The 12343-nt window shown below is 44.1% G+C and overlaps 1 protein-coding gene across 4 annotated transcripts in view; it reads right to left on the bottom strand.

Moving 5' to 3' along the window:
* EEF1D (eukaryotic translation elongation factor 1 delta) overlaps positions 1 to 3098 on the bottom strand; it is a 29827-nt gene extending 26729 nt beyond the window's left edge. For all 4 annotated transcript variants that reach the window (XM_061607099.1, XM_061607100.1, XM_061607101.1 and 1 more), the window contains exon 1: positions 1846 to 3098. In XM_061607099.1, the coding sequence (XP_061463083.1) occupies positions 1846 to 3098 (1253 nt within the window). The remainder of the gene's footprint in view (positions 1 to 1845) is intronic.
* Positions 3099 to 12343: the final 9245 nt, after the last annotated feature.

Raw genomic sequence — 12343 nt, 5'->3', positions numbered from 1 at the left:
GAAGCACTTACAAATGAAAAGTTATTAATTCTAAGGGGAAAGGGGGTTAATAGGTCATTTTTTATTTTGTAACTCGATATATGCTAATGGAAAATGGAAATAAAAATATATTTTTAAAAATCCACTGGTACTATGTGTGTGTGTGTGTGGGAGGAGAGGTAGAGGTGGGGTGACGACTGTCCCGCAGCCAAAGACAAAAGCCCACTACTTGACAAGGACAGGATAGGTAGGAAGACAATTTCAAGAACAACTCTGATTGGCTCCAAGAGTAACACTGGATGCCCTCTACCTAGCGTATTAACTGGTAGGCCCTGCAGGGACAAACCAGTACACCAGTTGCCAGGTGGGCAGGGAATAGCAGGCGGTGGCTGTTGCCTTCAGAACTGTTTTTGGGCTGTCCAGAGGAATCTGCCTGGCCACTGTGGGGATGCTAGATGGACCTTTCATTTGATCCAGCAAAGCTCATCTTGTGTTCAGAAGGCACAGTAGCTGTGACACCAGCTCTAGGGGTAACATATGACACCTGAATATACTGTCACAATGGTTCTGCTTAAGTGGCTCTAAGTAGCACTTCTACTCTTACAGGCAAATAAGGAGTGATGTGGAAACACTTTAAACAGCCTCCGCCAATCAAGGTAGCACAGACTTCCTCAGCATAATGCATAAGCACCAGAATGAATTTCACTGAAAAGCAATACAATGCCAGCTTTCCTGTCCCTTTTGTGGAGGCCTTCATTTTGGTACACAGTAGCCTGGCAGCACGGAGCAAAGGAGAAGCACAAGATGCTCCCAACGCTGCATTTGTGCCCGGATGGGAAGTAGAAGCATTCATAAGCAGAAATGCAAATTTTGCATGTGGCAATGGAACTCACAGCCAATGGAAGCACACTACATGGCAAGGTGAGTCTACATATTTACTGCTATGAGGCAGGAGAATATAGAAAAGCGTCACAGGATAAAAGATTTTAAGTGAAGATGGCAAGGGGAGAACCTGACATGAAACGTCAGAATTTGCAATTACGCTACTGAGGGAAAACTCTTAAACTGCAGGAAAGCACCAGAAGCCAAACAAAGAAAGCACCTTTCAGAGGGATCTGCTTGGTTTAATCCACTTGCATAAATGTACAAATCTTTCCCAGATCAGTCCGAAAATAACTAAGCCATAGTCACCACTTGACACACCTTCAGTTCACTACAGCCCTTTGCAAAGGTGGACTTTGGTCTATAGTTAGCTTAATGCTATTAAGTTAGCTTAATACAGTCACTCTTTGGGACAGCCAGAATGGATCAGATGCAGTATCTTTGGATTTTTAAAAGTTCCTTTTCCATTTTTGGGGGTGTGGTGTGGTCACAGACCAATCACAAGCTTCTGTTACTCCTACAAATTAGGCATATGAGAAATGGATATAGCATGCAGTATGCAGAATTGAATAGAAATTCTTTACGCTCTGCATGTATTCGGGCAAGTTACTCCTCTGATGCAAATTAACTGGGAGGTTGTTGCATGAAGAGCAGGGTACTAATCCCCTAAAAAATGCTGAGGTAGTACATCCTGTTTCAGATGCCTTCCCTACCTTGTGCAATTTAACAGTCTCTGCAAAAATAATGGGAACAACCTGTAAACTCAGGTAGTACAGAGCAGTACTATTTGCAATAGAGAAGGACAAATTATTTAAAGCATCCCCTCCACTCTAAATCAACATGGCCTATCTAACATCTTTCTACAATGAATAGCACACATATATATACAAGAAGGCACACAGAAGATTTCCATCTTACAAACTCTTCCACACTATCCTGGTCCAAAAGGATTGAGAATGTTACCCCGGAACAAGCGTTTCCTACTTAGCGTGAGGCTCTGATGCACTTGAAGCCCGAGCAGGGGGCTGTGGCGGCTTTGCTAGTGTCGTTTCAGACGCTCTGGTGCTGTCTTCTCTGCTTGCCAGCTTTGAGGCTTTGGAGATGTAATATTGTGCTTCAGCACTATCGTAAGTGGGCTTGCTCAGCCACGCAGACTCACTGTCCTTGTGCATGAAATACCAGGCAGCTGGAGCGTGCCCGGAATCTTGAGGGATGGCAGCAGAGGTGGAGCCGCTTCCCCTCTTGCCTGCTGCCTGCTTCCCCATGCTGCGGCTCTTTTGGTCTTTCCGGCTCCTTTTTGAGGACTCTGGCCGCCCACGCTCTTGCAACCTCACCTTTCCTGGAGGGTGCCCGTCAAACAGGTTTGTATAAAAGCATCGCTCGGCATCATCATAGATGGGTTTCTCCAGCCACACCTCTGAGACCAGGGCCCGTAAACTTGATATCTGAGGCTTGCCATTGACTGTCTGGACTAAAGCATCAGGCAGACTCGGGGAGACAAACGGAGCAGCAGTATGAGCCACAATGTCCTCGGACTGAGCTGGTGCTGAAGGAGTAGGCAGGGCAGTCACATAGCCTTCATCTGGTGTTTGTCCAATACTGTTGAGCAACGGCACAGGCGGGAGGTTCAGGGTTTGGGGCAGAGCCACCAATTGGCACCTTTCAACAAACATCTTCTCAGCATCATCAAAATTGAACTTGTTGACCCAAGCGTCCTGAACCATGTGGTGACAGGCCATCAGGCTGCCATGGTTGCAGTGCAAGACAGCCGGGTTTCTCCGTGGCCTAATATCACCTTGGGAGAACTCTGCTTCTGACCAGGGCACCAAGGCAGCAGACTGCTTAGCAGCCAGGAGCGTCTCAGAAGATGCCTGGGACAACATCTCAGCAAGCTTCTTTCTGTAGGCGGCTTCCGCCTGGTCAAAGAGAGGCTTGTCGAACCACACATGGTCAGCTAATAACCCGGCCAGGACAAAGTCCGCCTTTCTGTCTGAAGGCTTGCATTTGGGGGAGCACTTCCTTTTCTTTTGCTTCTTCCCATATCCTGCCTTCCACAGGTCCCCTTTCAGCTCCTCCTCAGGGCAGAAGCCATTCACTGCCACCACCTCTTGACAGCTCTCAGCAGCAGAGGCTGCCAAAGTTGCTTCCCGCTCATAGTGGAGCCTCTCCGCCTCGTCATACTTGGGCTTGTCCACCCAGACTTTTTCTGCTGGAGAAAGCAGCTTTCTTGTCCTCATCTTCCAAATGGGCGGCACCATTAAGAGACAAGCACAGTAATATAGTTGCAGACAAAAAACCAAGATATACGAAAGGCATGCAGTAGCTTCCAGTTATTTCAAGACCTCAGGCTCTATTAGCTACACATATGCAGAACCCTAGTAAAATTAATGTCCTTCATCCAATGCAAGTCATCCTCAAGAGTTGATGCATTTAAATTCATGGACCTGACTAACTTGGGTCCATTAATTTCAAGGAATCTACTCTGTGTAAAGCTTAGTTGGAGATGACCCAGTGAGGATTTGAGTGCATACAAGTGTGTGTTCTAGGCACAGCTTGCATTACGGTTTCATAAACAAGGTGCTCTAGAAGACTCTGCTCCCAAAATTTCATCACTACGTAACATACCATAATAGTTTTGTTATTGGCACACAATGAAGCAAAGAACCAGATTCATTTTGTCCAACAGAATAAATCTGTCTCTGTGCCTTGGGATGCAGACCACAATCAGTCAGAGCAAGGCAATGCTCTGGTGATGTGGACTGCATCCTCTGACTTAAAAAAAACCCTGTTCACTGGAATGTACAGGAAGCCATCGGACACAATGGTATAGATCAGGCAACTGCTGTATTTTGGATTGGAATTTTATTTATTTATTAAATTTATATCCCATCCTTGCTCCCAGAAGGAGCCCTAATTCTTGGATTAGGCAATGATGCTAATTCTGCCAGAGCTAATGAACAGCTCCTTCAAGTTCAAAGACTGTCTAGTACAGCCTTTCCCAACCAGTGTGCCTCCAGATGTTGTTGGACCACAACTCCCATCAGCCTCAGCTAGCATTGCCAATGGTCAGGAAGATGAGAGTTGTAGTCCAACAACATCTGGAGGCACACTGGTTGGGAAAGGCTGGTCTAGTACATTAACAGATGTTGGCCAAGCCTCCCAAAATTAGCTAGTCCATCTTGTAGCTCTTTTGTAGGCAGGGACTAACATACATATTGTGGCTGATCTGTTATTCATGAGGGTCAAATGATAACGTATATTATCTAAACCTATATGATTAGCCAAGTTGGTATATATCCAACCAGCATCAGTTATTAAAATGTACCTGATACACTGTTTGGGACTCTATATGCCCTTTGCAAGAGGGAGTTCCATATGCAGTAGGGCCCCACTCATATGGCGGGTTATGTTCCAGACCCCTGCCGAAAAGCGAAAACCGCCGGAAAGTGGGCCCCTACTGTATTATATAATACCCACTCAGAAACACACACCAGGTGTTCCAGACAATATAGCTGTAGTGCGGGGCGCTCCAGCTGCCGCTCTCCAGCCGACAGCCATCAGCTGTAGTGAGCGAGCACCCCGCACTCCAGCTGATCGCTGTCAACTGGAGAGCAGCGGCTGGAGCTCCCTGGGCTCCAGCTGATCGCCCCACTGGCGCCGCCGAATGCCAAAAAGCGGGGCCCTACTGTAACTATAATATGGATAAATTAGTAAATAGCAACTGTTTAACAGTAACTCCAGAGTAACTTATCTCAAATTTAAAACATCAGCATGCAGCTGATGGGCATAATCCAATCTACAGTCCACAAAAGCCCCACTGAACTTTGGTCCAGAGCAGTGGTTGGTGTGATCTATGCCCACATTTATGTTATTAAAGAAGTCGGCATTCTGAATTAAAATCTATATTCCTGATACAATATTAAATCTTGGGGCTATCACTATGGAAGCCACTGTTGTTTTTTAAGTAAAATACTGGAACTAACCTGAAAAAGAGACATCAGCATTGGACATCTTCCAAAACTAATATCATGTTTTAAACTAGTCTCCTACTTTCTAAGCATTTTAATAATATTTTCCCTACTTACTATCGATGACTTGAGATGGAATGCTCGTTTTACAAATCTGGAAAAATGTACTTGCTAAAAGTCCAACCCTGACCCCATTGAAAACAAGTTCAGAGCAACATGTTTAAAAGCTGGGAGCTGTATGGGCTGGGTCATGGGAGGAGCTTTTGTGAAAACTCTCCAGGGAATTGTGACTAGCAAATGGCAATGACCTCACAATACCACCCCACCAGTGTATGTAAGGAATGTCCCAGCAGGTAGATTGCACATTTCCAGGACACTACACAAAGCAGGTACCACATGTGGAGTAACCTCAGAATCTGAATTTCAAGGTAGTTTTAGTGTTGCACAGAAAAAGAATCAGTTTGTCCCGTACGTGACAAAAGTTACATGAGACATTGGCTGTGTTTGCGTGTCATGGTAACCCATAGTTTTGTTCCTCCCCTAGTACAAGTGGGAGCAACAGTGATCCATGGCTTAGTGTTCTGTCCAAACCAGAGATTGTTGTTTGTTTCACTCCAACAAATCATGATCAGGAAGCAAAGAACAAGTCTTTTACTCATGCTGTGATTTGTTTAGAGCAGGGGTTCCCAAATTGTGGGTGGTATGAAACTTCATTTAGTTGATCCACAAGGGATAGGATTCTTCCACAGCCAACGATTACTTGAATTAAATTCGGGGTAAAGATACAAAATTTGAGAAGAAACAGTAAGTAGAGTGAAAAAAAAATGAGTTTTATTTTATTATTCTCCTGTTACCTGAAGTGTCAAAACTGAGCCTGTGACCCTTCCATCCTAATATCAAGCTCAGGCCGTATTTCAAAGAGAAGCTGTTAGCAAAAAAAAGGGTTTCAGCACTAGTAAATATGGGTTTTGCAATATCTCCTGCTCAGTTACGACTTGGTTTATCTCAAAAAGATTTGCATTACTACATGAACTACTGCACAGAGAAATCATGTGCCAGAACAGCTAGAATGGAAAGAGTGCTAGAAAATGGCTAGAAAGCACTCGGACGCTTTCCCCTAAATACTCCAAGTTATTCTGAAACTGGTAGAATTAGGGCTAATTGCTTTAAGAGTTACAGCCAGTGTGGTGTAGTGGTTAGAATGTTGGACTACGACCTGGGAGACCAGGGTTCGAATCCCCACACAGCCATGAAACTCACTGGGTGACCTTGGGCCAGTCACTGCCTCTCGGTCTCAGAGGAAGACAATGGTAAACCCCCTCTGAATACTGCTCACCTATTCGTAGGGTCGCCATGAGTCGGGAACGACTTGAAGGCAATCCATTTCCATTTTGCTTTAAGAGTGCAAGCTAGCAAGCTAAACTGCTTATATAAAAAAGGAGGCAAGATTCTGCAGTAAGAGGAGAATTTAAAGGCATCTTGTAGAATATCATCCAGATTACAGTGAATTTGTTTTTACAAAATGCTAAAATTAATGGCTACACAGTTTAATGGTGTAGGTCATCCTCAAGGCTACCCTCTCCTCTGATCTTACAGGTTAAGACAGGAAGGTCTTCTGAACTGCACTGCCCGAGAGCCCAAGTTTGAGACGTAATGGTATATTAATCAGCAGCCACCTAGATGTGGGGAACCTTTGATTCACCAGATGTTGCTGAACTACTATGCCCACCAGACGTGCAAGCATGGCCAACAGCCAAGGTGGATGAGATCTGCAGTTCAGCAGCATCTGGAGGGTCAAAGGTTCCCTACACCTGCGCTACATAACTGTGGCAATCCCACTAGAGACCTGTGATGTTATAAGTCTGGAAACTTTCTAGAACCATCAAAAGGCTTTCTTGGTTGGGAAGGCTTTCAACAACCATAGTCATGTTGATGTGGAGTTATTGTTATAGTTTTAAAGGGGTATTGTTAACTGCAATTTTCCCCCAATTGTTGGTATTTGGCTTTTGTGAAAGAACAGAATAGAAACTAAAATCAATATACATTTGCCTAAAAGGCAATACACCTCAGAGTACCAGCAGCAGCTTTGATAATATACAGAGGATGTTGTTTGTTAGGAGACTGTAAAATAACTCTTGCCTTTGTTAAAATAAGATGCTATCTACTCCTCCCACCCACAAAAGCCCAGCATCAAAATGAAAGACACAAGAATGTTATGAATATTTAATATTACTATTGCTACTGGGTGCTTTAAAAGCAAAGCCTAGTAGACTTGCCTTAGTAGGCATCGCTTTTCGTACAAATAAGGAAAGTACGCACGAGAACAAGAATATTGCTAGCAAGTACTTACTTTTTTAGTTCCTAGGACAGCATTAAGAAAGAAAAAATTAGGGAAAGTTAAGAAAGTTTTGTTTTTAGAGGTGAGAGATCCGAGATCAGAACAGAAGGCAAAACCTCAAGATCTTAACAGTACAAAAGACGAACGGAAGCTGCTTATTACACTGTGACAAACAGCACAACAACAAACGCTTGGAACATCCTGCTCTACTCCAGAAGGGTAGCTCTCTCCACCTTATGCAATGTAAAAGCTTCACCCTCATAGGGGGGCTACATGGAGGCTATCATGATACAGGATCCCTTAGCTGATCCTCTGAAGCCCTGCCCCGTAAAACTCAAGTTTCACTCTTCAAATTTCTCCATGGCATGATCATTTCATTTGTTATAAATTTAACATGACGAAAATAGCCACCATCCGTTGGTGAAGACTTGGCAGATCAGAAAAGTTCTGTAAAACAACATTTAGAAATAGCCCACCAATGTAAGCACTTTTTCTTTAGCAAACCAAGAACATAATTATCAGGTAGATTTTAGTGAGCTTTATTAAAGCTTTTTCATTAGGTTGCTTTTGAATGAATAAAAGCAAAATGCATTAGACGCTCAACGGTACTCTAAACCTATAAAAGATTATAAAGGAGCAGCGCTATGTTCTCATTTAAGAGCACATTTGCACTGGCACTCCACTTATTTATTTATTTTATTAAATTTATATCCTGCCCTTCCTCCCAGTAGGAGCCCAGGGCGGTCTATATGTCATATTTTACATTGAAGTACAAGCAATGAACTAAGGGCTTCATTCAAGATAAGGAGAAACTGAAAATATTTCTGAGTGAAGTCACTTTAAATATACACTAACTACCCTTATCTGGAGAGAGCCAGTGTGGTGTAGTGGTTAGAGTGTTGGACTAGGAACTGGGAGACCAGGGTTCAAATCTCCACACAGCCATGAAGCTCCCTGGGTGACCTTGGGCCAGTCACTGCCTCTCAGCCTTAGAGGGAGGCAATGGCAAACCACCTCTGAATACCGCTTACCATGAAAACCCCATTCATAGGGTTGCCATAAGTCGGAATCGACTTGAAGGCAGTCCATTTCCAATTTACCCTTATCTGGATTTCTGTGTACATGAGATAAAACCCCAGCTGCTGTCTTTCCACAAACTACACCAAAGATTTATGACATCCGTGACCAATACCGTGGAATCAGTGAATTGCCCTCCAAGAACTAGAGTTACACAAAGTCTCATTCTAAGTGGATGTCTTTTGCACTAGACTCTGTTTGGTGAATCACAGGGTCCTAGTAAATGATGAAGTATATTCCAGAAGTCTGTCTACCCCAATTTAACACATGTATTTAAATTTATGTAAATAGACAGAGAGCACAAACAGAAGATGCAAGAAAAATACATTGGGTGGTATTCAAATCTAGTCCTTACATGATAGCGAGGCTAAGAACATAAAAAAAGCACTGCTAGATTAGGGCAAAGACCAATCTTGTCCAGCGTTCTGTTCTAAAGGGTCATTTAAGATAGTTAATGACAGGTTACTTAAAAGTTTTGGGAAGAAGCAAGAAAGAGAGAGAAAAATCCAAGAGCAAACGTTTAATGAAGGACAGGAAAAAATGATGTATGACTGAGATGCACGTAAATTGCCATACACTAGTTAACAGTATAGAATTAAAAATGGACAGGGAATGCCAATACAGAGCTTCATAAGCAGTGACATTCAAGAATGCTGCAGTTCTTTATAGCTACAGATGATGTTGCAGCCACTCAAGTTTCAAAGAGAGGACAGTAATAAATGTGAGTCCTAACACAAACCCTCACATTCACCGCTAGAAAGGAAATGTATCTAAATTTCTTCAGCTCTTTGCTGAAGCCAGGCTAGACAAGGTTGGTTAAAGGAACAGGTCACAACAGCTATGTTATTGGGGGGGGGGGGAACCTGTGCAGGGCACTGTGTAAAGTAAAGCTTCCTATTGACAAATCCTCACGGATGCCATTACAAAAACATCACTTGGTAGGGGAAAGGATCACATAAGTGTCAAAAGACCACCTCATAAGAAAAGTCTGCTCTCTGTATATGCATTCACAAACTACTTGAAACGCAGTTAGTATCTTTCTTCAAAGGAGACTGGGATAGGGTCTTGCCTCACAGCTTCTTTGAAACAACATGAAGAATTAGTCAGGTTCATGAAAGACAAGTCTATTAGCTAAAACTGAAAGATGACTTCTCCTCCAACTACCCAATGCTGAGTCAGACAAAAGGAAGTGATCATCTACATGCCTTGCTTGAAAGCTTTCCAAAGGCATCCAGTAGACCAGTTCTGAAAATTCAGAATAGGCAGACTTTGGGTAATATTTCAGCAAAGCAGTTCTTCAGAATCTGTTGGCCAGCCTAGAAGAGGATGTCAACTAGCCAGTCAGGATGGCACAGTAGCTGCAAGGTTGGACTCAGAATGGGGAGGCCCAGGTTCAAATACCAGCAGCCACGATGGCCACTCACACAGCTTGGCATTTAAATGTAAATGTGCTGCCTTCAAGTCGATCCCGATTTTTCATGAGGCCGAGAGGCAGTGACTGGCCCAAGGTCACCCAGTGAGCTCCATGGCTATGCGGGGATTCGAACCCTGTCTCCCAGGTCGTGCTCCAACACCTTAACCACTACACCACACTGGATCTCCCGCTTGGCATTTACTTAGTGCTTTTTAAGGACAGAAAGAACATTGCAAACATTACACTCATATCCCACCCTTCCTCCAAGAAGCACAAAGCAGCAGACACAGCTCTCCTCCCTTGCATTTTATTTGTAAAATATGGGATAGGAAAGGCTGACAGACTGTGGCTCACCCAACAAGATCGGCCAGCGAGGTTCATGGCTGTGTGAGTATTGGAACCTGAGTCCGCCCTATTTTCATTAGACACTCTAGCCCAGTGGGTCCCAATCTGGGGGCCGCGAAGTAATCCACAGGGGGCCACAACGAGTAAAGACATGAATTATTTATTAATTTTTTTAAAAAATTCTTCACTCCCTGAATGCTGTCTGCTCCCCACTGCCGCTGCAGACGACACCTCCCCCTTGCTTCAAATGAGAGGAGACGACTTTTGCTGAACTGCCAGAGCATCTTTCAGGTGTGCTGAGGGCAGGCATCTGCCTATAAAACACATAGCAGACATCAAAGGAGGCTGAGGGTAGAGCTATCAGGAAGAAGAGAGGATGACTATTAGACTCCCGTCTCCTTGCACTGCTGCTGCTGACAACACCCTTACTCAGAATGAGAGGAGAAGTCTTTTCGTGAAGCAAAAAGAAGCAAGGCTGCAAGGAAAGGCTGCTTTCCCCCTTCCTTCGTGGCAGCCAGCCTGCCTGCGTTTCTTGGCTCCTGATTCACAGCCACCTCCTTTTAAAAATTATTCTTATTTGCAAGGCTGCCCATCTCTCACCTTGGGCCCAGATGGAGCCAAGGAGCAGTAAGGAAGTTCAAGACTTGCTTGCCCCCCCTCTCAGAGGCAAGTGTATGTCTGCCAGAGTCCCCTCTTTCTTCCACGTACAATCCGCCCCCATCTCTCTCTCCAAGATGCTGCAGCAGTTGAGGGCTTCCCCCCCCACGTGCCCAAATTCATACACGCCTGCAGGTGCTTGCAGGAGGGGCAGCTGTGTTTGTGTGTGTGCATGCGCTGATCTGTCTTCTGCTCCGCTCTCATTCCCCAAGTGAACAACTGAGCAAGTCATCAGTTCTGATGATCATTCCAAGGCCTAAAATCACTGACACCCCTCCTCAATCTGTCCACCCTTTTGTCTTCACAACATCCCCACTACTACCACACTGCTGCTTCTTTCTTAATTATTATTATTAAAAAATTCAGCAGGTTGGGAGAGGCTTAACTCCACACACTGCAACTAAAATTTATTTATTGATTTAATTATTATTGCATTTATATCCAACCTTTCCTCCAAGTTGCTCAAGGTGGTGCACATGGTTCCCCCCCCTTCCATTTTATCCTTACACAGATCCTGTGAGATAGGTCAGGTTAAAGAGACTGTGTCTGGTCCAAGATCACCCAGTGGGCTTTGTGGCTGGGTGACGGCTTGAACCTGGATCTTAATCCAACACTATAACCCACTGGTGTTGGGAGACAGGACTGCACATCATCAGACTGTGTGTGGGGGGGAAGGGGATACCAATTTGATGAACCTTTGCATTAAGAAAAGAAAGCAACACCTCCCTGTCTGCAGGAAGCTTTTTATATGGAAAGGGATATTTGGAGATGTGATTTGCCACACATCATTTTTTCACTTAAAAGAGGCTAATATTTCAATTGGCGTGGGGGGGGGGTTCACCAATTTTTTGGGCTTATAAAGGGGTCCCAAACTCATAAAGGTTGGGTACCACTGCTCTAACCCATCACATTAGAAAAATCCCGACATCAATCCAATGGAAGAAATCAGTTATCATCCCAATGATGCAGATAAGGATTTGAAACCAAGAAACGACCACTGTCCTAAAGCAACCTATACTGATGAACCACAACTGAGATTTGGACCAGCAACCTCGCAACTTTGTTCTTTAGGCCAGTTACAAACGAATATCCCAACACTGATGGGAAAGAAAAGATGGGGTGGGCAGGAGCACACCACCTTGAGCTCTTTGGAGAAATGGAAAACACAGAAACAAAATTAACCTAGTGACAGAACAGCCCCCAAGTTGCCTGTAAGTGCGACTATATATGTTGTATACCACTTAGAGATTTTTAAATATGAAGCAATTTAGAAAAGGTTTTAATTAAATAAATATGCTTTTACTTCTGCAACAAATATTTTGGCTTAGGCTGCCATCCAATACATACTTACTTGGGGGAGTAAGTTACACTGAACGCAACTTAACTTACTTCTGAGTACTGACTTGCATCTTAAATTATAAAGAGGGGCTAAGAAGGGAGTTAATCCAAGGCTTTTCAGACTGGGTGACTTTTAAGGATGGGCTTAAAAAGGAACTGAGGGAGGTGGCTGCACACAGGGTTATTCTGGGCAGGGAGGTAGTTCCAGGCATAAGGAGTGGCAAAGGAAAACAATGCCTACCAAGGTGTATTATGGGTGCAAGGCAGGAGCAAGTAGTCCCCCCAACACGTTTTTCTAAATGCGCTCTCCCTCCACCCACAGCCACACCAGACATTCATTCCACT

The sequence above is a fragment of the Rhineura floridana genome, chromosome 1, assembly GCF_030035675.1.
Source record: "Rhineura floridana isolate rRhiFlo1 chromosome 1, rRhiFlo1.hap2, whole genome shotgun sequence".
Taxonomy (NCBI): domain Eukaryota; kingdom Metazoa; phylum Chordata; class Lepidosauria; order Squamata; family Rhineuridae; genus Rhineura; species Rhineura floridana.
The sequence above is the reverse complement of the archived record's forward strand: the minus strand, read 5'-3'. Positions and strand labels throughout refer to the sequence as shown.